At 38.4% G+C, this 27,426-nt stretch overlaps 1 protein-coding gene across 1 annotated transcript; it reads right to left on the reverse strand.

Moving 5' to 3' along the window:
• Positions 1-928: 928 nt before the first annotated feature.
• LOC122118393 (vomeronasal type-2 receptor 116-like) lies at positions 929-27,186 on the reverse strand. The gene is made up of 7 exons (XM_042692364.1): positions 27,089-27,186; positions 22,302-22,590; positions 20,896-21,111; positions 20,762-20,824; positions 19,170-19,388; positions 2,783-2,906; positions 929-1,851 (listed from the first exon to the last, which is right to left on the reverse strand). The coding sequence occupies exons 1-7, from the start codon at positions 27,184-27,186 to the stop codon at positions 929-931; spliced, it is 1,932 nt and encodes a 643-aa protein (XP_042548298.1).
• Between the last annotated feature and the right edge of the window lie 240 nt (positions 27,187-27,426).

Genomic DNA, 27,426 nt, shown 5'->3' on the forward strand with positions numbered 1-27,426 from the left:
CTGTGTGCTCCCTCGTGCCTGTCCTTGTCCACACGGCCTGGGACACTCCACGTGTGCTTTTTCCCCTGGGAAGTGATGACGGCGTTTAGGGTGTCGCACACCACCATGGGGAGATGCTATGATACCCCTGTGGTGGAGGTCCCGGCTGTGCCTGGCTCCATTGGACGTGGTAAGGCAGTCATGGTGGGGCAGGTCGGTATTAAATACATGTGGAAAATGTGACCTTCAAGGCACATGAAGAAAAATAAAAGTAAGAGAGTGAGGGAAAGAAGACGGAAACAAAACATATTGAAGAATATTGGCAAAAAACACACGTAGGAATGTAAATACACAATTATCAAACAAAGTAAACTCTAACAAGTATATAAAAGCCTGGAACTTCATCATGAGGGCAATATTAAAGGATTTCATTGAGGATTAAGCAGCATACTGATGTGTAGGCAAGAAGCTAATGTTCTTTAAAATTTAGAAAATACCATAATTCTAGCTACTCTAGGAGCTAAGATGTGATTATCACAGTATGAAGCCAAACTGGGCAAGAAAGTTCATGAGAATGTTATCTTGTTAACCACCAAAGAGCCAACAGTGGAGCTGTGACTTAAGTGGAAATGCCATTTTTTGAGTAAAAAAACACAAACAACAAACTCAGAGAAAGTACCCAGAATTTAAGTTCAAGCCCCAGTAGTGACACCAAATAAGAAATTTTAGGCAAATGGTTAACAAAGCAATATTAGAAAACAAGTCAACAGAGAAAATATAGTAGTTGACATGATGGGATAATAAAACATATAGAGAATAAATTTCAAATTTACTTGGCTCTGGCTAGAAAAATGAGTAAGAGTCATTTATTCATAGAAGTTATTACAACAATATAAACTAATATCTGATGGAAAAAGGAATATATTTGACCTAACATGTAAGTTTCACCTTAAGAGGGTGTATTTCTCCCGGGATGACTTCTGTCACGGAAGCCAAGCAGAAAATTTCTATCTGGTCTTAACAAGATAATGTAGCACTTGGGGGCAAAGATACACCCCAGTAGCCCTGCACTAGACACCAAGATGGAGAAGATCTCTACAGCCACCATGACCTCCCTCTTGGCACTGTGGTAGACAGGCAGAAAAGTGAGCCAGACAATGCAGAACAACAGCATGCTGAAGGTCAGGAACTTGGCCTCATTGAACGTATTAGGCAGGTTCCTGGCCAGGAAAGCCAAAGTGAAGCTGACCAGAGCCAGGAAACCCAGGTATCCCAGTACAGAGTAGAAAGCAGTGAGGGAGCCCTTGTTACACAGGATGATGAGGTGGCCATGTTCAGAGTGTGCATCTGTGTCAATGAAGGGAGGAGAGGTTCCCAGCCAGATTCCACAGAGAGTCACCTGGATCAGGGTGCAGATGAGGGTGATAAAGTTAGGAGCTCCCGATAGCAGAAGCCACCTCATCCTTCTCCCTGGAGAAGTGACCTTGAAGGCCAGAACCACAGTTACAGTTTTGGCCAAGACAGCAGAAACAGCTACAGTGAACACAACTCCAAATGTGGTCTGTTGTAGAATGCAGGTGCTGTTGTTGGGACGGCCAATGAAGAGCAAGGAACAGAGGAAGCAGAAGATGAGGGAGATGAGTAGGATGTAGCTGAGAGCTTGATTATTAGCCTTGACAATGGGAGTGTTCTTGTGTTTCACAAAGACCCCAAGAACAACTGTTGTGAGTGTAGATAAAAAAAGAGCCATGCAGTCCAAGGCCATCCCTAAGGGTTCTTCATAAGTCAAGAATCTTGCATCTGTTGGGAGGCACTGGTTTCTCTCTGTATTGGCATACTGATGATCTGGACACTTCATACACTGCTCCATATCTAGTGAAGAATTCAAATAAACATTTATCCATTTCCAATACTTAAAAGGAAATTAGAAAGTCCCTGTCTAGAGATAATACTGACACGTGAATACTTAGTAGCATAAAGTAAATATTACCAAGTATTACCAGACATGTTCACTTTTATTTTTATGTCTTCATCATGTTCCCACACTCATTCCCATATTCTCATATTTTAGTCTGATTGAAATTCTTTTGCTTGTAATGACAATCACAAATATTGTTTCTTGCCATTTCTAATATCATATGAATAATTTTCTGTGCCTCTTCATGCTGCCTTAATTCTCAGACATGTGTGCACAAGTCAAACCCCTTATTCAAAATTGTGGGTAGTAAAACTTCGCAACTTCCTCTATATTCTCTGTACAATATAAATTGGACAACTGTGACCCTTCCTTGAAGTTGTTATATTTGTCTCTTCTACTCACCTATAGGGGATGGAGAAATCTCTATTTGAAACTATAAAGTCATGCTATGCACAACACTTTTGCTTGCTTCTTACACCAAACCAAACCCAGAGTATTTTCTCCATTGCAAGAACAGTTCTAAGATCTAGGAAATAAAGATATACAAGATCTGTGTTTTCTGTGTAGTCTGAAGGTAATTTTGAAGAAGATGGGGACCTCGTGCTTAAAAAGATTTGCACTTACTATGACAGAAGTTAAGCTTACATTACTAAGTATTTGAATAAACATATATACAATAGACCAGAAAAAAATTAATCTTATACATAAATCAGAGCCCATGATGTTTTTTTCAAGGAGAAGAATCAACCAGTGTCACAATTAGATGATTAAGTGAAGGAAGGAAAAATTTGATTCTGTAATCATAATATACAACTTTTGCATTGGCTTGCATGGATTGGGGATACCAGCAAAGAAAATGAATTTCTCACTATGGCATGAACTTACCTGTCCCATTAGCAATCTCATTCGCTGAGCACGGTGTGCAATAAGAGCAACAGGCTGCCTTTTCTTCCTGAGGGGATTTCCTGTATCCAGGACCACAACCCTCACTGCAGGCAGAGTGAATAGGCTGAGGACAAGCACATATGTGTCGTAATTGTTTAGACTTTACATAATGCTCCAACAATCCATAGTTTTAAAATATTGAATTATTAGAATTGAAGCTAGAGGGGGGACTAAGATGGCGACAGGGCAGTAGGGAAACACCACAGCTCTCCCCAACCAAAAAGAGGGCTCACGTTCTATCACTTAATCTCCCCAAGAGACCGGCAACAACAAAAAGACAAACATCCAGAGAAAACAGAAGGAGGAAAAAAACAAAATAAGAGAGAAAAAGAAGAATTTCAGACAAGAGAAAAGCGAAGACCCCTCCCCCAATCTTTACTGGCCACACTGCAGCGCGTGAAGCCGCTGCCAACCCAGCCCAGTGGGGGCTGACAGAGTTCTAGAGACACAGGGGTTTGTCTGCAGGTCACCCACACAGAAGCCACCTGAGGTACCGATGTTGGACCTGCTGATTGCTATGAACAGAGAAACCTCTGAGCCAGGAGCTTGCATAAAAATCCCACCCTCACCCCTCACTGTATATCTGAGCAGAGAGGTTCCATTCCACCAAATCCACTCTGCACGACTCCAGGAACCCCAGTGCTACACGGTACACCCACAGAACACCAGAGCAGAAGAACTGCAAGGAACCAGTGCTGATCCAGAGAGCACAAACAGAGACAAACCCCAGTGCTCAGTGCACAGAGGCCCCTCCCTTACCTCTTGGGCAGAGGCTGCCCACCCTACGGCGCAGACCTGAACAGCATCAACTGAGACAGAGACAGAAGAGAAACATGCAGAGTGACCACCGCCCATCCCAGCCCACAACCACCTCAACTGAACTCTGATTGCAACAACCAATGACCTACATCACACAGAAACAGCTACTAGCTCCAGGGTGAGTACCCTACAGGGGACAGTGTATACCTCAAGGGAGACCACAGCTGGTGGGAATCCCTAGACCCCTACCTAGCCTCCCTATCCCAACATCTGGACCACAGGACCCACTAAAAATGGGAACTTTTCGAGAGCTCCACCAGCCCATGGAGCACACTCAGCTGGCCAGGCTAGAGCAAGAGTGCCCCCGGAAGGGACTTTAAATGCACAAGCAAGGAACACTGCCACTGGGTCCAGACACCCAACAGTGGAAGAAATTTGAACTGTGAATTCCAGGCTGCATAACCTAGGCAGGATACACAACAGCACAAGTCCAACCGGCGTGCCCCAGGCTAGGGATGGGACCCCGCCTGGGAATCCAGTGCCTGAGAAACACAACCAATTTCTCCCAACTGAACTCAGAAACTGAGCATATGCCTCAGCAGAGGGGAGAAAAACAGGGAACTGCACCCCCAGGGAAGCACGCCTGTGACAGCAAAAGACCCGAGGGGTCAGGACAAGAGAAGCCCAATCCGCACCAGAACCTGACCCATATATTCTAGGCTGGGAATTGGACAACACAGGCCACGAGCATCTGATAATAGTCATGATCTTAGGCTGGTAAGGTGGCTCAGCAGTAGAGTGCTTGTCTTGGGTGCATGAGGCCGTGGATCTATTACTCAGCACCACATAAGCAGAAAGGGCCAGAAATGGTGCTGTGGCTCAAATGGTAGGGTTCCAGCCTTGACCTGAAGAGCTGAGGTACAGCACCCAGGCCCAGAGTTCAAACCCACAACCGGCCAAAAAAAAAAAAAAATATCAGGAGCCCATAGCAGACTCCAACATCTGGAAGAGTGCATCCAGCACATCCGATCTCGACAAGAGCACCTGTAGGAGCAAACAGGAGCAGTCTAGGCTGTTCAACACTTCTAAAGGTGGGAACTGCCAGTGATCTACAGCAGAGAGCCGAGAACCCCTATGTGGTTCAGAACAACAACTGGAGGTTGGCCCCTAACAGAACTGAGATCAGGTACAGACTCTCTCTACCAGCACAGAAACAGCAATCAAGCAATGACAAACACCTATTGAACAAAACAAAATTTCAGATTAGTCTCCAATAATCCCTGAATCCCTGCAAAATCACAGAGAAAAATTACAAGGTTTATCAATACCCAGGATAGCAAGCTATCTCCAAAAGCAAGCAGCCACCCAGGGGAGAGCTCCAGTGGGAGCAAACAGGAATGGAAGACAAAAGCTACATCCAAGAGATGCTGTAGGCAATGACTCAAGAAATAAAGTGAGAAATAGACCAGAAATTGAAAGAGCACAGGTTCGAAATATTGAAAGAGATGCAGGATATCCAACAGGAGATGCAAGCAAAAATAGAGGCAGACCACACCTCGCTAAGAGGTGAGATTAGTGCCAAAATAGAAGCATACACTCCTCATTAAGAGGTGAGATTAGGACTTTGAGAACCAATATTGAATCCATAAATGAGTCCATTTCCTCCATGCAAACCACAATGGAAGCCACAGATAATAGAGAGAACGAAATGAAATGTAGAGTGTCAGATACCGAAGACAGAATATACCAACTGGACCAAAAATTTACAGATATGGAAAAATCACATAAATTATGCCGAAGGGAAATTCAAGAGTAGGCAGATAGTGCCAAGAAATTTAACCTTCGTATAATTGGAGTAGACGAAGGTGAGGAATATCAAAGCAAGGGAATGCAACAGCTATTCAACAAGATAATCAGTGAAAATTTCCCCATCTCAAAAAAGAACATTTTACCTACATGACAGAAGCATATAGAAAACCTAACAAGCAAGATCCCAGGAGAAACACTTCTAGACACATTATAGTAAAAATGATAGATCTGAATAATAAGGAAACAATCTTGCATGCAGCAAAAATGAAGAAAGAGTTCTACTACAACGGGAAAAAATTAGAATCACTGCAGATCTCTCCACACAAACACTGAATGCAAGAAAGGCCTGGGAAAGTACCATAGGAGCCCTGAGAACAAACAACTGCCAACCCAGACTGATGTACCTGGCAAAGATAGCATTCACATTCGATGGAGAACTGAAAATTTTTAATAGCAAAGAAAAACTAAATGAATACAGAAACATTAAGCCAGCATTACAAAGAATACTAAGAGGGGGAACACAACCTGAAGGATGCAACCGGGAACAGGGACCTGTACCCAGACAGGCAGTAATAGACGTCTAATTGAGCAAACACAGGAGGAAAGGAAAGAAGAAAAACTTAGGAAAACAGGGAATGACAGGGACCACAATGCATCTCTCTATACTGTCTCTTACTATTAACAGGCTTAATTCGCCAATCAAAAGAAAAAGAACTGCAGACTGGATCAGAAAACATGACCCATCCATCTGTTGCCTTCAGGAGACCCACTCCTCAGCCAAACATACAAACAAACTCAGTGTGAAGGGTTGAAAAGGATCTACCAATCAAATGCCCCCAGTAAGAAAGCAGGTGTATCAATAAAGCAGGTGTAGCAATCCTGATATCTGACAAAATGAACTTTTTATTGAATTCAATGCACAAAGACAAGGACAGACACAACATACTAATACAGGGAACAATCCAAGAGGAGAATATTACTATCATCAACTTACATTCCCCAAACATTGGTGCACCCAAATATGTTAGGCAAATACTCTCAAACTTACAGAATAAAATAGATCCCAATCTGACAATACTAGGAGACTTTAATGCCCTACTCTCACCAAAGTTTATGTCTACCAACCAGAGGATTGGCAAAGAAGCTACCGAATTAAGTGAGGCCATACTTCATGTGGAACTAACTGACATCTACCGAGTATTTCACCCTGAAACAACAGAGTACACATTCTTCTCAGCAACTCATGGAACTTTCTCCAATATAGACCATATCAAAGTTCATGCAAGGAACTTAAGCAAATACAAGGGGATCAACATAATCCCCTGTATCCTATATGACCACAATGGAATCAAACTAGTTCTCAATAACAAAGCATACCGCAGAAATTACTCAAATACATGAAAATTGAACAGTACATTTCTAAGCAATGCCTGGGTAACGGAAGAGATCAAAGATGAAATTTAAATATTCCTACAACTCAATGATAATGAAAAACACATCACAAAGAAACTTGTGGACACAGCAAAAACAGTCCTGAGGGGCAAATTTATTGCCCTCAGTGCCCACATCAAGAAAATAGAGACAGACCAAGTAAATAATCTCATGTTGCAATTAAAACAGCTAGAAAAATAAAGAAAAAATGGAACCTAAATTTACTAGATGGAGCCAGATAACCAAACTAAGAGTGGAGATTAATGAAATAGAGAATCGAAGTCATAGCCAAAATTAACCAAACAAAAAGCTGGTTCTTTGAAAAATAAACAAAATTGATGGACCACTGGCAAGATTAATTTAAAAAAAGAAGAGAAGAAACCCATATTAACAGGATTAGGGATGCCATGGGAAAAATCACAACACATACCCAAGATATCCAAACAATTTTAACTGACTACTTTCAAAAGTTATACTCTCTAAAGAAAGAAAACCTGACAGAAATGGGTGCATTTTTAGAGAAACACAAGTTGCCAAAACTGAGCAAAGAAGTTAATCAATTAAATAAGCCAATGTCCTACAACAAGATACAAGAAGCAATCAGAAGTCTTCCAACAGAGAAAAGCCCAGGACCAGATGAATTCACAAGAGAATTCTTAAAGACCCTTAAGATCCTTAAAGAAGAAATAATACCCATATTCCTCAAGCTCTTCAAAGAAATAGAGAAGGAGAGAGCTATCCCAAACTCATTCTATGATACCAATATCACACTCATCCCCAAATCAGGCAAAGACCCAACTAAAAAAGAGAATTACTGGCCAATTTCCTTGATGAACAGATGCAAAGATACTTAACAAATTTCTAGCTAATAGAATCCAGAAAAACATTAAAAAATCATACACTACAAAGAAGTAGGCTTCATCCCAGAGATGCAGGGATGGTTAACATAGGTAAGTCAATAAATGTAATCCAACACATCAACAGAGCCAACGTCAAGAATCACATGATTATCTCCACAGATGCAGAAATGGCCTTTGATAAAATTCAACATTCATTCATGCTAAAAGCTCTGGAGAAAATAGGAATAGAAGGAACGTTTCTTAAAACAATAAAATCCATTTACTACAGACTAATAGCCAATATTATACTTAATGGGGAAAAGTTACAACCAATTCTCCTAAAATCAGGCAAAAAGGCAAGGATGCTTTGTCTCTACTCTTCTTCAATATAGTCCTGGAACCCTTAGCCAGGGCAATAAGGCAAGAAAGAGACACTAAAGGGATCCACATAGGAAAAGAAGTTAAACTATCCCTTTTTGCAGATGACATGATACTATAGATTCACGATCACAAAAACTCCATCCCCAAACTCTTAGAAATCATAAATCACTTTGCCAAAGTAGCAGGATACAAAATCAACCCACAAATATCAGTTGTCTTCCTGTACACTGCCAATGTACAAGCAGAGTGGGAAATAAAGGAAGCAACCCCATTCACAATAACCTCCCCCAAAATGAAATATTTAGGAACTAACCTAGCCAAAGATGTAAAAGAACTATTTAATGAAAACTATAAAAAGTTAAAGAAAGAAATTACAGAAGACACTAGGAAATGGAAAGACCTTCCATGCTCTTGGATAGGCAGACTTAATATAGTGAAAATGGCAATACTGCCAAAATTAAAATACAAATTCAATGCAATTCCTATTAAAATCCTAATGACATACATCTCTAAAATATAGAAAATAGTCCAAAAATCCATGTGGAACAACAAAAGACCTAGAATAGCCAAAACAATTCTAGGGAATAAAGATAACATGGAAGAGATATCCATGCCAAACCTCAAGCTCTATTATAGAACCATAATAACAAAGACAGCATGGTACTGGCACAAAAACAGACTCGAAGTGCAAAGGAATAGAATAGAAGATCCAAAAATAAAACCACAGGCCTCCAGTCAGCTGATATTTGACAAAGTAGCCAAAGATATACAATGGAAGAAACACAATCTCTTCAACCACTGGTGCTGGGAAACTGGGTGGCCACATGCAGAAGACTAATAGTGGAACCCAGTCTATCAAGATGGATTAAAGACCTTAACATTAAACCAGCATCTCTGAAACTATTGCAGGACAGAGTAGGAGAGACACTTGAACTTATAGGCACAGGAAGGAAATTCCTGAACAGAGTCCCAGGGTCACAACAAATTGGAAAGAGACTCACCAAATGGGACTACCTTCAAATAAAAAGCTTCTGCACAGCTAAAGCTATAACAACCAAGCTAGAAAAGCAACCATCTCATTGGGGAAAAAAATTTACCCGCAATATATCAGAGAAGGGGTTAATATGCAGTACATACAGGGAACTCAAGAAACTAATTCCTTCCAAACCTAACAAACCAATTACTAAATGGGAAAGGGAACTAAAGTGAGACTTCTCAGATGAAGAGATAAAAATGGCAAAGAAATGTTCACCATCGCTAGATGTGAAGGAAATGCAAATAAAGACAACACTGAGATGCCACCTTCCCCAGTCAGAATGTCCCACATCCTCAAGGCAGCCAACGACAAACGCTGGAGGGGATGTGGAGAAAGAGGAAACCCTATTACACTGCTGGTGGGACTGTACACTTATACAACCACTTTGGAAAGCAGTCTGGAGGGTCCTCAGAAAGCTAAATATTTACCTCCCTTATGACTGAGTCATACCACTTCTAGGCATCTATCCCGAACAACAGGAACCACTATACAAGGACACATGCACCTCCACGTTTATTGCAGCACTGTTCATAATAGCCAAGATATGGAAACAAACCAGATGTCCCACCACAGATGAATGGATGCAAAACTTGTGGTATGTATACGCAATGGAATATTATGCAGCCATTAGAAATGACAAAATAATGGCATTTGCAGGGAAATGGATAGAGCTAGAAGAAATCATGTTGAGCGAGGTAAGTGAAGAGCATAGAAACAAATGGTACGTGGTCTCCCTGATTAAGTGGCTGTTAAATACAAAATGTTAGGTGATATGACAAAATTAACAGGACTTAAGAATCAAAGGACTTCCACTCATCTGGGCGAATCACTACTAAATAACCCCGTGCTGCTGATCACATGTATGGTATATTTGTGTACACTGGAGGAGAACCAGGAAGATGACACAGACTAGATGGAATCAGGAAAAAACATGTAACAGGGATCAATCAGCTGCACTGGACATTAACCAAAGTGAACTAAACAACTTAATGGCAGTGATGGGAGGGAGAGAACAAGTGGGAAAGAGGGAACAGCTGATGCTATGCAAAACAAATGAAATGTACATACCCTCCAATGTGGAAGATATAACTGTATCGCAAAGCACATAGAACTCATAAATGTTATAGACCATGATAGACAATTTGTTCCAAGAAAGTTAGAACATGTTTGTGACTTTAACTGAGCATCACTATCCCACAATACTATGCAATTTGGCAAATTATGTAACCACTTAAACACAATAAAAAATTTGAAAAAAATATTGAATTATTAAGTGTTTTATTTCTATACACATAAATGATTTAAATGCTGTTATAGATTGCAAATCACATAATTACAAAAGTACTATGTGTTACAACCTTGATCTATAGCCTGTGGAACTATTGAAAAGTGTGAGACCTTTAAATGTAGAGCTTAATGGTGAGAAAGTATGTTCCAGTGTCCAGCCCTATGGAACTTCCTTGAAGTCATGTTATTATATGTTGTCTCCTACTCATCTGTGAAATTGTGAAGTGCAAGAAGGAAGAATACTCTTTGAAGCTTCAAAAGTGTGCTGTAAGATAGGGCACAGACCTCCCCTTTATAGGATATGTGAACTCCATGCACGTAGTATTGTCTTAGTTTTCCAGTGCCCATGAAGTGAGAATCTTCTCACATAGCCTAATTGAAGGACTCCTCTCACCAAAGATGCTTAACCAATTAACCATTGAATGAAACCTCCACAGAAGGGAGAAAAATAACCCTTTCGCCACACTAAGTGATTCCTTGGGTACTTTTTCATAGTGTTAAAAACTTGTAAAGAAATATGCATTTTATGAGAGTTCCGGGAAGATGGCGGAGGAGAAGCTGGAGTCTAAACAAGCTCTCACATAGAAAGCAGTTTTAGAGTTCCAGTGAACAGTCCTAAGCCAGAGAATCACACCAAGTGTGTCATGACAGGCCAGAGAGTCAGGCCAGAGAGAGGAAATCCAGGCAAGGAGACACATCTGAGTTCTTGCCAGGAGCCGCTGCAGCTGCGGCAGCGGTGGCGGTGGTGATCGCAGGCGCCATACCTGAGCCACAGAGAATCCAGGACGAAGGAGCCAGACGCAGCGGGCGAGCGGATTCTACTCAATACTAGCAAGAACCGACAAAGAGCGGACATCTTCATCCTGCAGTTCGTAGACCAGAGATGACCCAGGAACCAAGACTCAGCATGAGTAGAAGCCTGACATCCTCATTCCTTCTCAGGGAGCAGAGGAGGGAAGGCCACCCCCCCCCAGTACCAGAGATCTCCATCTTGGATACCGACAAAGCTCGACGGAGCTGCTAGCTCCAACTCAGGCCTTGGAATAAAGCTAGAGTCATTTAGCAGGTCACAAGAACTTAATGCTGTGACCTGCCAGACTCAGCTCCACCCAGGGAAAAGTCACCCAGCTCGGGCGCCAGCCCTAAGAGTGGCTTTCTTCACTGGGTAATCAGAGCCAGAGGCTGCCCCTCCCTCTAGCAGCCTCAACAATCAATTGAAATTCAGTAAACAGAAACCCTGAGAATGGCTCCAGGCTGGGCTCTGTGAGGTTTTCACAAACTAGCCCCAGGGAAAAGATACTGTTTTATGAAAGGCCTCAACTCTACCCAGAACCTAGCCTCATCACTGCATCCACCTCTTTTGTGATACTCAAAGCAGATCTGCCTCCCATTGAACTAGCCTGGGAGGAGGATCACAAAATCCTGAGTAAAGCAGAGCATTTTTCTGCCTGTTCAAACAAACTGACTTAAGAAACCAACCAAGCCACAGGACCAAAAGCAGACCAGAGACTCCAACAAGAGGCTGGTTATGGACACAAGGGAGATACAGGATTTTGCCCACCATTCGCAAAAAAATCAAAGAACTTTTATTTCTTTTTTGTGTACCTTTTATAAAAAAAATTCTTTTTAACTTTTTTTTTAATTTTTAATTTTTGCCTTTTTTGAAAAAAAATTGTTTTCCAGTAACATTTTTTTCCTCTTATAATTTTTATTTTAGGGTACGTGAATGTGAGTTTTTCTTTTTTTTTAGTTTTCTTTCTCTTTTTTTTTCTTTTTAAATTATCTTTTTGTTTTTTGTTTAGCTATACTGAACTTCTGATCTCTTTTCTTCCTTTCAAATCCTTTTCACCTTTTCCTATCTTTCATTCTTCTTTGTAAGACTTAATTCATGTCCTGCACATCCTCAGATAATCCCGTAGTTGATTATTAGACCCTGTCCTACATTGTGTACACACTTAATCCACAAATTATTACTCAATTCAAAACCTCTGAGACTTAAATTCCTTAATAGCAGTACTACCTCTTTATACATATATAATATTGGAGGTATTTTTATTTTTAAGTTTTTCACATCTCCTTTATATCCCTCCCCTTCTCTCATTATATTCACGTTCTTCTCTGAATAGTGTGTTTTCTCTTCTGCATAATATTTATAATTTAAATTTTTCTATTTTTTTCTGGTCTCTTATCTTTTCCCTTTCTCTTTCTTCGTAACTCTCCCTGTACCTTCCCACATCACCCTATTCCTATTTTTTACCCACATCTCTCCCTAACCCTAATAATTTCTGGTTTTCCAAATTCTTCTTTGCGGTTTGTAGCCCATTAACGTATGGTTGATGATGTTGAATAGATGTATTTGTTGAACTAGATTGTATCTGTAGGCTACTGACTGTGCAAATACAGACTTTGGTTGATGCTTGCCTTAGGATATTGTTCTAGCACAAAACTGGTGCTATTTTCATCTCAAATGGGCAGAGTAAGCCGGAAAAACACAAGAAAAATGGAAATCAGGGTATCTCAACTCCCAATCTTGATAATCAGGGGACAGAACAGATAATAAATAATCCAGAGGAGAGTTCCCAAATAGCTCTAGAAACACTGCTGGCAAACATGATGAATGAAAAGATGGAAACCATACAAAGGATTCTGTATGAGTGTGATAGGGAGAGAGAGGAGGCAATCCAAAAGTTTATACAGGAATATCTTAAGCGTGAGGAAGCTACTCAAAAACTGATACAGGATTTGCATGAGCAGCTTGAGAATAATCAAAGAGAAAGGCAGGAATGGTGTGAGCAGGCTGAGAACACTCAAAGAGAACTACAGGAATCGCACAAACGGGAGGAAACTAATCAAAGAGTAATACAGGAATTGAGAGGGCAGGAAGAGAATACACAAAGATCACTAAAGGCATTCATGGAATCCATTAACAAAGAGCTGAAGGAAGTCAGGGAGACCACAAAGGGAATGCTGAATGGAACCCAACAGAAGGAATGGGAGTCCAAGGAAACCATAACCAATCAACTCAGTGATTTGAGAATAAACACTGAACACCAAATTAAGGAAGTAAAGAAGGTCATACAAGATGTAAATCAAAGCTTCAACAAAGAATTTGAAGCCATCAAAACTGACCAATTAGAAAGAAAAGAGATAAAAACCAAAGTAGAAAGTCTAGACAGCAGGTTAGACCATGCAGAAGATCGAATCTCAGGAATTGAAGACAGCCTAGATATTATAGAGAAAGAACATACAACCATCCAAGACAAGTCCAAGAAATATGATAGATCTATCCAACACTTGGAAGACACCATCAGAAGGCCTAATCTAAGGATAATGGGTGTAGAGGAGTACCTAGAAACAGAAGTTAATGGTCTAGGAAATTTGTTTAACAGGATCCTAGCAGAGAACTTCCCAAACGTGCAAAAAGATAGGCCTATTAGGATAAAAGAAGCTTTTAGAACCCCAAATAGACGAGAATATGACATGCCACCGCCAAATTATAATCCACACAGGACCAACTCAGACCAAGGAAAAGATCCTTAAAGCTGTCAAGGAGAAAAGATTAATCACCTATAAAGGGAAACCAATTAGAATCAACTCAGATTTCTCAACAGAGACAATCAAAGCAACAAGAGCCTGGAATGATGTATGCCATGCCCTAAAAACAAACAAGTATCAACCAAGAATACTGTACCCAGCTAAACTCTCCTTCATAACTGAAGGCCAACTAAAAATCTTCCATAGCAAAGAAAAGTTGAAACAATACATCTCCACCAAATCAGCCCTACAAAAGATTCTTAAAGATGTCCTACACATAGAAAACCAACAAGACAACAATAAAGGCCAAGAAACTGCACCCAAACTGAGAATCCAATAACCATAGGAAGAACCCAGTTTTCACAGCCCCCAAGAAGATGGATAACATGGCAGAATCCCAAATACCTCTCAGTCTTATATCTTAACGTTAACGGATTAACTCTCCAATTAAGCGACATAGACTGTCTAGTTGGATTAAAAAACAAGACCCTTTTATCTGTTGCCTTCAGGAGTCACATTCTAGCCCGTAAAAACAAACACATTTTCAACGTGTGGAACAAAATCTACAAAGCCAACGGCCCCCATAAAACAGGCGGGAGTTGCAATCCTAATACCAGATAAAATGAACTTCAAATTAAAATTCGTGAAAAGAGATACAGACGTTCGCTACATACTAATTAAGGCATCTCTCTTTCAGGAGGATATTACAATTCTAAATATGTATTCTCCAAACAATGGAGCACCCAAATTTATCCAAGAAACACTACTTTCCCTCAAATCGCATATAGATCCAAAGACATTAATTGTTGGGGATTTTAACACACCACTCTCCCCACTAGATAGATCAACTCGGCAAAAACTCAACAGAGAAACCGGAGATCTAAACAACTGCATAGATCAACTAAATTTAACTGACATCTACCGAATCTTTCACCCAGCAGCATCAAAATACACATTTTTCTCAGCAGCACATGGAACATTTTCTAAAATAGACCACATTTTAGGCCACAAAGCAAACTTGTCTAAATTCAGAAACACTGAAGTTGTACCTTGCATTCTCTCTAACCACAAGGAAATAAAATTAGAACTCAACACCAAACGCCACTAAGGAAAGTCCTGTATCACATGGAGGCTGAACAACACACTGTTGAATCACGAGTGGGTCATGAAAGGGATTAAAAAGGAAATTCAAATGTTCCTGCTATTCAACAAAAATGAACACATAAATTACAAGCTCCTCTGGGACACAGCAAAGCAGCACTCAGAGGCAAGTTATAGCTCTGAGCTCCTACATCAACAAATTGGAAAGATCTACAACCAAGAATTTAATGACACATCTAAACCTCCTTGAAAAAGAGCAGCAAGATAAACCCCAATCCAGTAGACGGAAAGAAATAATTAAAATTAAATCAGAATTAAATGAATTAGAAGCAAAAAAAAATATAGAAAGAATCAACAAAACAAAGAGTTGGTTCTTCGAAAAAATTAACAAAATTGACAGACACTTAGGGAATTTTATCAGAAAAAGAAGAGAATAAACCCAAATAAATAAACTCAGAGATGAGAATGGAAACATCACCACGGAAACAACCAAGATTCAGAACATTATAAGGGAATACTTCTCAAAACTTTATGCTAATAAGTTTGAGAACTTGACAGAAATGGACCTTTTCCTAGCAAATATTGACATGCCAAAACTAAACCAAGATGAGTTAAACCATCTTAACAGGCCCATATCAAGCATTGAAATAGAAACAGCAATAAGAGACCTCCCAGCTAAGAAAAGTCCAGGACCAGATGGTTTTACAGTGGAATTTTACAAGGCCTTCAAAGCAGAGCTCACACCAATACTCCTCCAACTCTTCAATGAAATTGAAAGAGAAAGTTCACCACCCAACACCTTCTATAAAGCCATCATCACACTCATCCCTAAACCAGGCAGGGACTCATCAAAGAAAGAGAACTATGGACCCATTTCTTTGATGAACATTGATGCAAAACTTCTCAACAAATTTTGGCCAATCGACTTCAACAATTCATCCAAAAAATTATACACCTGGATCAAACAGAATTCATTTCAGGGATGCAAAACTGGTTCAATATACGCAAATCAATTAATATTATTCATCACATAAACAGGAGCAAGAATAAGAATCACATGGTTATCTAAATAGATGCAGAAAAAGCATTAGACAAGATCCAACACTCCTTTATGATGAAGGTTTTGGAAAAATTAAGAATCAATGGAACATTCCTCAATACAATAAAGGCTGTCTATGACACACCTACAGCCAGTATTATACTTAATGGTGAAAAACTAAAGCCATTTCCTCTAAACTCAGGAACAAGAAAAGGAGGTCCACTATCTCCACTTGTCTTCAATCTAGTATTAGATTGCCTAGATTCAGCAATAAGACAATATGCAGACATAAAAGGGATCCAAATAGGGAAAGAAAAAATAAACTTCTCCCTCTTTGCAGATGACATGATCTTATATTTAAAGAATCCCATAGACTCCACTCCCAAATTACTCAAGCTGATTCAAAACTTTGGCAAAGTAGCAGGGTATAAAATTAACCCCCCAAAATCAATGGCTTTTCTGTATACCAACAATGAGAAAAGTGGGGTGAAATTAGGAAAGCAACTCCATTTGTAATAGCCCCACAAAAAATAAAATAAAATACCCAGTAATTAACTTAACCAAAGAAGTGAAGGATTGCCATGATGAAAACTTTAAAATCTTGAAAAAGGAAATCAAAACAGAATTTAGAAAATGGCAAAACCTCCCATGCTCCTGAATTGGAAAGATTAACATCGTGAAAATGGCAATTCTTTCCAAGGCTACCTATAAATTCAACGCGATACCTATCAAAATTCCAACCTCACTCTTCAAGGAAGTAGAAGAGGCAATCCAAAAATTCATATGGAACAATAAAAGACCCCAAATAGCAAAAACGCTCCTCAACGGAAAGAACACTGCTGGAGGAATATCAATACCAAATTTCAAACTCTACTATGAACCCATAGTAATCAAAACAGCTTGGTATTGGCATAAGAACAGACCTCAGGACCAATGGAATAGAAATGAAAACCCAGAAATGAACCTACAGACCAATAGCCATCTAATCTTCGATAAGAGAGCTAAAACAATAGAATGGAAGAAAGAAAGCCTCTTCAGTTAATGGTGCTGGCAAAATTGGTTAACTACTTGTAGAAAACTAAAGCTAGATCCTTATATATCACCCTGCACCAGAATCAACTGCAAATGGATCAAAAACCACGAAGTCAAATCAGACACTCTGAAAACATTACAGGATGGAATAGGAGAAACCCTAGGTCTCCTTGGCTCAGGCCGAAATTTTCTGAATAGAGACCCAGAAACACAACAAATCAAAGAAAGGTTGGACAAATGGGATTGCATGAAGTTGCAGAGCTTCTGCATGGCAAAGGACATAGCTAGCCAGATCAATAGAAAGCCCACGGATTGGGAGAAGATCTTCACTAGCCATACAACAGACAAGATTCTCATATATAAAATATACTTGGAAATCAAAAATTAAAACACCCAACAACAAATCCTCAAAGAAACAACTGCCCAATAAATAAGTGGGCTAATGACTTAAAGAGAAACTTCTCTGAAGAAGAAAGAAGGGTGGCCAATAGACACATGAAGAAATGCTCAACGTCCCTAGCCATACAAGAAATGCAAATCAAAACAACATTGAGATACCACCTCACTCCAGTTAGAATGGCAAAAATCAACAACAGATGCTTGAGGGGATGTGGACAGAAGGGAACCTTACTTCATTGTTGGTGGGAATGTAAACTTGTTCAACCACTTTGGAAAGCAGTATGGAGGTTTCTCAAAAGACTTCACATAGAACTCCCCTATGACCCAGCAATCCCACTTTTGGGCATTTACCCAAATGTTTACAAACAAGACCACACTAAAGCTACCAGCACAACTATGTTTATTGCAGCATTATTTACCATAGCAAAGATATGGAACCAACCCAGATACCCCTCAGTAGATGAATGGATCAAGAAAATGTGGTACATATTCACAATGGAATTCTATGCCTCCATCAGAAAGAATGACATTGCCCCATTTGTTAGGAAATGGAAAAACTTGGAAAAAATTAAATGAAGTACGCCAGGCCCAAGGAAACATAAGTCCCATGGTTTCCCTTATTTGCAATATCTAGTATATGTATGAGTCGATCGGAAAAGGTCAGATAATGTGATGTTAGGAAAATGAACCCTTAGATATTTATTTTAATGTTTTTTTTCTTTCATGCATTTCTAAAGCATTTATAAGGTTATCTCTTTGTTGCTTTGTATGTCCCTCCCCCACAGTATAACCCCTGCTTTCACTATATTTGATGTCAGTATAACTTGTGGAAGGGAATGGGAAAAACAAGTCGTTTAAGGGTACAGGTGGACCTGTTGCAACAATGAGAAGTACAAGTTGTCATATCGAAAACGAGCTTTACAGCGTTGGTGTGGGACGGGGGGAAGGAGGGTGGATTTGGTGGAGAGGTAGGGGAGAGGCTGGGAAGGGATGTGAAGTGTAAACAAAGGAGGAGGCTGCAATGCTTGATTAGAAATGTATGCATTATCCTGCCCACGTAATTGTAACCCCTCTCTACAGTATGTTCACAAAAAAAATAAAATAAAATAAAAAATAAAAAAAGAAATATGCATTTTATGACACTATTCTAAATCCCCATTTAGAGACTGTGAATGTCTATTTTTTTTTTGTCCTAGTCCCAGGGTTTGATATAAGTACATGTTCATTTTCCAAGGGCTTTTTTCTCCTGAAGATAAGCACTCTACCATTTGACCTGAGGTTCCATCTGAGGTTTTTGATGGTCAATTGAGAAAAGAGTCTCAAAGACTCTTCTGCCCAGTTGGACTTTCAACAGATACGTAATCTTAGACCTGAGGATATCTTTCTCCTGAGTAGATAGGATTACAGGCATGAGTCACTAGTGTCCAGCCCTGCTTTATTGGTGGTTAAATGAAAATAAGCATCTCAGAGAAGATTCTGCTTAGACTGCCTTCCAACCATAATATTTGTATCTCAGTCACCTAGTTAGCTAGTATTACAGGAATAGGTTGCGGGCATCCAATCAGATATACATTTTAAGGCTGAAATTTTCTTATATGTCATCCAACCAGATATACATTTTAAGGCTGAAATTTTCTTACTTATATGTCCTTAAAATCATTGCAATTAAACCCAACCCACCTCTGTATTTCCTATGGCCCAGTGTACCATATCTTCAGATAAAGACATTTGATGAGCATATGGAGAAAACTTTCCTACTTTCACCTCAAGTTCAAGACCTTCTGGGAAATTCCATATGTTTACAATGTCATAGTCTGCTTCCAATTTCCTTTTGTCATCCAAAGTCACTTGATCTCCAGCAGCATTGTGAAACTGGATGTTCTTCAGAAAAGAGTGCAGCTAAAAGACATACATCATCTTATGGTGAAGTACATCCCGAGTTAAGACAGAAAACCTGAAGAAAAAAATTTCCTAATTGCCTTTAAATTTTGATGTAGAATGAAAGAATAGTAGATCCACCTAATGAAGCATTCCAGAAGAAAATCTATGGAGGAATAAAAATAATTTTGCCAAATCTTGGTCATTCAACAAAGGGGTAGATGCAATCTTTTCAAAAGAAACCAAGTCTAGAGAGTCACAAATAAGATGACTCTCAGTGGTCTAGCCAGTGTTTCCTACAACCACTAATTTTATGCATGTTGCTAATATGAACTTGGTAAAATTTTAATATTTAAAGTAGAATAAAACTAGGTCCCTCATGCAAAATGTGGATAATTCTTTTCAGCAGGTCATCCTTTGCTATTACATAAGAAACTCATAGGGAAAATCAAGGTGCATTTATACTTTTCAAAACATCTGCTATAAGGGAGGGGCCAATGCAACAGCAATATATACAAGACAATATTTTGGAAATGATCTGTACAATTTTAGGGGGAGGGGTAGGGAAAGTAAGAGAAAAATGAATGAAGGGGTATCAAGTTTGACAAGAAATGTACTTACTATCTTACTTGTGTAACTGTAACCGCTCTGTATATCATCTTGACAATAAAAAACAAGGAAAACTATCTGTTATGAATATGTTGAGGCTATTTGTAACTAAAAGAATTTATGAAACATGGAACTCACTTGATCCTTGTTATGGCCTGCTTTTCCTGAAGAGCACAAAAATACGTCCAGAGTACTTCACAGACATTTAAACAAATATTATTTGTTGCTTTTTGGAAAACATACCTAAAATGCTTAAATTTTATATGGCTTGAAAACTATCTAGGAAGTGACATTGCCTATGGGGTATGTCATCTAACACAGAAGGCCTTACCTGTGCAGGGGAAGTCACTGCCCCTTCCCTCTTTCCCACTGTTTGTGCTTCTGTTTGATGAAGAAGCAGCTCATGGAGAGCCTGGGCCACAGCATACACAGCATTGTATATATGGTAACTGTCTCCAGACAGTCGTGTCAAAAATGTGTCCAGGCAACAAATCCAAGGAGGCTTCGTGAGGACAGTTCTCCCACGTTACACAGTCTGACTCTGAATCTGAACAATTAAAAGACAGAAACCATAGCCTCGCAAGGAAAAAGTCTTCTGGATATTTGAAAGGGTTAACTGCCTTGACAAAATCTGTGAATCCCAAATTCTCTGGATGATGGTGTGAAAAAATGAGAGGTACATGTAATGAACCTAGTACAAAATATTACCTCCTCATGGTGAACTCTAGCTGTGAGTTCATGATACAAACTTTTCCTTTTACTAAAAATTGCTCAATACATCTTACCATATCTAGTAAGGCTTCATTATCACCATGTATGATGAGGACGTTTGCTGAAGATTTATTAATCTGTTTATAAAGTGCCATGACTTAAAAACATATGCCAAGCCCGAGGTTGGGATTGCTAGCTCAAAGTCTACACAAATTCTATTCTTGTCCATCTCTTCTTTCAATTCAGGAAGAATCCACAAGCCATTCTCATCTTGTGAGGTCAATAGTCCAACCCAGTTCCAGATGAAATGAAGGAGTAAGGAGATCAGGGCAATGGCTATGGATGTGTCCTTTGAGGCCATCTGATACACAGCAGGAAAGTTCTTATGGTCACTCAGAGCATGATCAAAAGGCCCAAATGTAAGCTAAAGGGAATGAAAATTGGATGCTCCATGAATGAGAAGATTTCTATCCATTATGATCTCACTTATGATATGTATTAAATAACCATTTGAAGTAGGTGGAAGATAGATTTTTCTTAGTTTAAAAAATTGCTTTTAATAGTTGTACATTTCAATTTGTTCCTACAAAGCTCCTTGATCTTTATCACTATTTCCATCAACTCATTCAATCTATAGCAAATCTACCCATTCCTTGACTTTCCTAGGTCCATTTTCACACACACATCTGAATATGTATATATATCTAAATATCTATATATAGACATATACATACATATATGTGATATGTTGTATTTTCCCACACATCTACTCCATATTTCTCTGCCCCTTTGCACATCTAACAACTCTCCCCAGACAAGTTATGCTTCAATGTTCTAGTGTTAGTGTTTTATATCTCTTAGTTGATCAGAAATGTTATACCATGGGATTCCACCTCTATGTGTACCATAGTTTACAGATTAATCAAATATATTTGTAAACGGATATGTGTGTGTCCTATATTTATTTTATATTACATGTTCATATTTTAGATTTAACTTTCACATATGAGAGAACACATGCCCCTTTCCCTTTGTGAGTCTGAGTTACATCATTCAACATAATATCTTACGTGCATGCGCACACGTGTGTGTGTGTGAGTGTGTGTGTGAGTGTGTGTGTGTGTGTGTGTGTGTGTGTGTGTGTGTGTGTGTGTGAGTGTGTGTGTGTACTATTATAGGGGCATGAACTCAAGGCCTCGTGCACTTCCTTGGCTTTCTCCCTCAAAGCTACCTCTCTATCACTCAAACCACACATTACTTCCTGCTTTTTTTGGTTAATAAGAGATGTCTCCTTAGTAGCTAGGTTTGCAGTTAGCCATCAGGACACATCTCAACATATTGCTATACTTTAAAGTAATTTTTCCATTTCCTGATTTTTTAAGAAAATTATTGACAAGGCTTAAAAGTCCAAACAATCTCTTTGTGGCTCTAACTTTTCCAGTCCCTTTCCTAAAAATGGAAGTGTGGATCTTTATTACTTTGAATACTTACTCTTTGATATCACAAAATTTGATAGGTTCATAAATCCAGTATCTTCCTATAATTATCTTCTAACAGCTGAAATGGCACCAAATTAGATACTTCTTTATATCCCTTCACTCCTCCCACTCTCACCTGGGGAAACCTGTACAGGTTCAGCAATATACCAATCTGGGCAGATAATAATCCCGATGGTCCTGTCAGTACTGCTATAGACTTGCTCACTCTCACACAGGAGTAGTTTGGAAGGTTGTCCTTCCCAAAAAGGCTCGTGAAGGGATTTTTAAATGTTTTCCAAGCTTCCATGTGAGCATTACAGATATTAAATCCTAGCATCAAGTTATGTAAATTATGAGGATTTTCATTGATCTCTTCAATAGCAAAAGCCAAGGCCAAAACAAACTGGTAGGTGTTGAAGATAAACCTGCATAATGAGCATAGAAATTTAAAACTTATCAATTTGATGGACTAAATACTTGCTTCTCTGCCAATGAATATGTTAAAGCATTGTCCCAACTATGATGGAATGCAAATATAGTCTTTTATGGTTGTCTATGGGATTAAGGACATGAAGGGAATTTGTCATGCATAAGATTAAGAAACTTAAGAGAGAGCTTGCTTATTCCCCATTATCACATGCACCACAGCAAACACTAATGTTGCCCATTAAACATGGAATAGTCTTTCATGAGACACCAAATTATTCTCTTGCGAAGATAATTAGAGTAACTAGCTCCACTGTGTGAAAAATTGTGTGTTTTCGGTCACCCAGTTTATCTTATGTGGTTATAAGGCAGGCTGGGCTAAGTAATACATCTTCAATAGTCATTTAAGGAAGATTCTATATTAAGTTTCTCTAACTAACAGACCTGACATATTGAACAGCTCTTCCTACAATATCAGCCAGAAGAGAGCTCAAATACCAGGTGAAGGAATTTTATTCTTATTTATGTAATAAAACAAGCGGGATGAATCTAACTGCAAGCACATCATAATGGAGAAAGAAATCTCCAACATGAAAAGTAATGAAAGAATTGTAAGCTTTACATTGAAATCCAAAGATTCAAGGCCACCATTGTAAAATGCAGTAATCTCTATTACCTTCCCAATATTGTTATTTTGAGATTCTAGAAAGACTACAGAGGAATAAAGAGAATCAACACTTTGCTCTCTCTCTCTCTCTCTCTCTCTGTTATGTCTGTGCAATGGTGTGAGTATGTGTACACACACATTCTAAAGAAATAATATTGAATCAATACATATTGTTTTAAAAGGAAATAATGGAGGCAAGAAAGAAATTCAAATGTGAGGCTTAACTTGTTTAACACATGGTGTACACATATTTGAAATTTCAATTTGGAAGCCTATCATGTTAATGATGTCTTCTAAACAGAAACAAATAGTAAGCTTGAATAAAGTCTAATTGAACATATGCATATGTAGGAGGAACCTGAAAGTAAGAATGAAGACATGTGGAAAATGATTGGTCAAAAGCTGACAACACTATTTTGAAAAAGAAAATATTAATGTATTGAGGATTTAGTAAATGGTTGAGAATGACAAAAAGTTAAAATGCTTGTTCTAAAAAGCAATGGCAGAATTTAAATTTCCTAATGTAGACAATGATAGAAATATGAGATATCTAGAGATGAAAGCTTAATCAAATGTTTGACCACAACACATAGTCTGTACAGAAGCTACAAATGGAACTCATAACACATAGGTATTTCTCTGTTTTCCTAATGGCTGACTCCTCAGTAGAATCCATAGAATCCTGGAGAGCATGGCAGACAATCTTTAAAATATTAGGGACAAAAATGGATAAATTGTGTACCAAGATTACTGTTGCCAGCAAAGACATCCATTAGAAGTCAAGGATAAAAGGGTAAAGATATTCCCAGACAAGTACAATTAAAAGAATATACTCCCACACACCTGTTCCACAAAAAAAAAAAAAAAAACTATTCTAATGTCAGCCAAATTTAATGCCCATGTAACATGACCACTTTGTGAGAAAATCAGAATGGGGTAGACAGCTGTTTGAAGAAGTTTTTAAATGTGAAATGCTAAATGTTTATGGAACCACTGTATACAAAAATAAACAGTTATTTTTACATAGTTAACAGAAAAGCATTCTGTCCAAAAGATTGAACCATTGATGAGTAATAAAAATGTTCAAGAATGTATAAAACCTACTAGGCAAAGGGGCTATAAAACTTGTTGAAAATACTCTAACATTGTAAATGTGCTAGCAAAATCACACACACAACTTTTATGCAGAGAGAAAAATTGTTAATATAATTATATCTTGTAATTACTGTAGAATATAAAATTGGATATCCACTATTACAAATGATAAGAGGAATATAATGCAGTTGCAGTTCCTGTTTGTCTTTAACATTTCATCTTAATATATTAAATGAAAGATTTAATTTAAAATTAAATTAAAAGATTTCATTATGACATTTCTGAACATTCATTTATGGACTTTGATCATAGCCCTCTATTGCTTGTATGTTTATTTTCTGTTTTTATTACATCCTCCTCATCCCAGATAGTTGTTATTCCAAAATAGCTTCCTGTCATCTATTTTCAGCCCAGTAATTACCAGAAAATATATAACAGCAAATGAAAGCTCGTAATCCAGTAATCAAAAGACACTACTATTGAACTTCCTTCATAACCACTGAAGGAGAGAAAAAGTGGAAGAAACTTCAATTAACATGGAGAACAAATTACATAATAGCAATAAGGAGCTCTGACCTGTCAACAATGACTGCAAAGGTAAATGCATGTAATTCTACCTGTAAAAGCTAAAATGGCTGAATGAATAAAAACTCAAGGCCAAAGGAAACGTTGATGCCAAGAAACTCCCTTCACCATCAATGGCCCTCAGTGAGTATAAGAAAGTTCAGTAAATACAAATGAAATACAAAAGAAAGTAGGAGTGTCTATAACATATCCAATAGACTTTAATCAAAGCAATGAAGTGACATTTTGTAATGTAATGATGAAGATATCAAATTTACAAGATGAAGTAGCAATTCAAAATGTGTATTTACATATTATACAATCACTAAACTATGTTAAGCAGACTTTGATAGTCCTCAATATAATAGTAGGTGAAGATTTTATCAATGGATCATTCAGACAAAATCAACAGGGAAGCAGTAGAGTTAAATTTCACACTTGATCAGAAGATCCTTACATACACCAGCAGAACACCTCATTCAACTTCTGAGTAAAACTTCTCTCCAAACAAACAATCATGGGATGGGACACAAAGCCATCCAGATTTTAAAAATGTTCAAAGTATATTGAGCATATATACAAACACATATAGTAAGGATAGAAATTAACAAGGAAGGGGCTGGGAACGTGGCTTGGTGGTAGAGCGCTTGCCTTGCATGCATGAGGCCCTGGGTTCGATTTCTCAGCACCACATATGCAAAAAGAAAAAAGCCAGAAGTGGTGCTGTAGCTTAAGTGGTAGAGTGTTAGCCTTGAGCTGAAGAGCTGAAGGACAGAGCCCTGGCCCAGAGTTCAGGCACCACGACTGGACCCCCCCCCAAAAGAAATTAACAAGGAAAATAAGCATATAACCAGAAAATTACATGAATTATCCATTAACCAAAATTAAGTAGTAAAATAATAATTAAGAGTATTCAATTTAATTACATGATTAATGCATGATAAAGTGAATTGTTTTCAAGGCAAATTTCAAGAAATAAACTGTTCCTTGGAACAAATGAAAATGAAAACCATATGGGTATAGAAAAAGGGGAATAAAAGGAAAACATAACCTTTCCTATAATTAAAGAGAACAGATAATTAGCTGAAGCACCTGCACTGCATCTGAAGGAACTAGAAACAAGGTGATTTTTTATTGTACTCTTTTCTGTTCTTCTTTTTCCTCTTTTTTCATTTTTTCCTTTCCCTTTTTCTTTGGTTTAATCCCCTCTTGTCCTGTTTGTTATTCCTCTACCCTCTGTTTTGCATATAAGCTTATCTAATGTGTGGAAGAGAATGGGAAACAGAAAGGGTGGGACAAAAGGTGAAACAATTAAGCAATGATGCACATTAGACAATATGGGAGAAACTATACCCTTTGTCAGTGAGAGTAGTCGGGATAGGAGAAACTGAAGGAGAATGAGGGAGGGAGTGACACTGTTCAAAAAGAAACATACTCACTAGCTTAATTATGTAACCCCTTTGTATATCATCTTTTCAATGTAATTTTTAAAAATTGAAAATAAAATAATAATGATAAAAGAAAATAAAAAAACCTATGGCTATAGAAAATATAGGAAATGGTAAAAACTTCTGCAAGTTATTAAAAGGAATGAAATAATCAAGTAGAAACAGTGAGACAAAAGGTGTGCCAATTTAAAAGTAATACTTACTAGACACTGCTTTGGAAATGAATTTTACATCTTGGAGCAGAAGAGGAGTCAGGAGATCAAGAAGTGGGAGGAAACAAGGGGAGGAGTAACATTGTTCCAAAAGAAATGTATTCCTTACCTGACTTACATAACTATAACCTCTCTATAATCATCTTTATATTAAAATTAAATTCATAAAGGAAAGGAAATAGAGTGTGAAAACACAGTAGCAATAATCAATCAAGCAAAGAGGACGTTCTACAAATCAAAAGGTAGATAAAACTGAAGTAAATATCACGAAGAGCTTACCATCATAGAAAGAAGAATATACTCGGATGGAAACTAGATTTCTCTCTTACTTGTAGGCAGAAAACCACTCAAAAGTAGATACAAGATAAAATAATGAAACTGAGGTGTTTCTCTAGCAAAAGGATGGGATGTCAGGGTAGAGAAGACAGAGAGCATTCATGTGTGCACTTGGAGTTACCATTGCCCATCCTGAGAACAAATTAGTAAATTGAAATACAATGATGTTACTTACGGCTTGTTCTGTCCATCTCCAGAATCATCACTTTGACTGCGATTTGTTCCCAAAGTGTAAAGAGGGAAAAACCCAGCAATCATTACATCTCCATCCATGACTCACCTGCCTAGGTGAAATTCTGGCTGTCAAGTATATATATTCATAAACCTTTTTATTCATGTCTATCTGTCTTTTTATTGACAGAGAGGTGCACTGTAGTGCACCTTTCATCAAAGCCTCTGTGAATCCTCAGGAAGAATGGGTAAAACTTCCCTGGTGCTCTGCATCTGCGGCCCTGAATGCAGAGTAAAACATGAGTTGAAAACATGTTTGCAGATTCTCCTTCTTCATCCTAA

The sequence above is a fragment of the Dipodomys spectabilis genome, unplaced genomic scaffold (genome assembly GCF_019054845.1).
Source record: "Dipodomys spectabilis isolate Male_0828 unplaced genomic scaffold, ASM1905484v1 ptg000149l, whole genome shotgun sequence".
Classification (NCBI taxonomy): domain Eukaryota; kingdom Metazoa; phylum Chordata; class Mammalia; order Rodentia; family Heteromyidae; genus Dipodomys; species Dipodomys spectabilis.

Excerpts from the sequence above, each read along its gene's own strand:
- LOC122118393 (XM_042692364.1), bottom strand. The coding sequence starts at position 27,186 with ATGGATGGAGATGTAATGATTGCTGGGTTTTTCCCTCTTTACACTTTG. Across the intron at positions 21,112-22,301 it reads ACCTGTACAGGTTTCCCCAG|CTTACATTTGGGCCTTTTGA; the intron begins GTGAGAGTGGGA and ends CATTCCCTTTAG. Across the intron at positions 19,389-20,761 it reads ATGAAGCCTTACTAGATATG|CTGCACTCTTTTCTGAAGAA; the intron begins GTAAGATGTATT and ends TATGTCTTTTAG.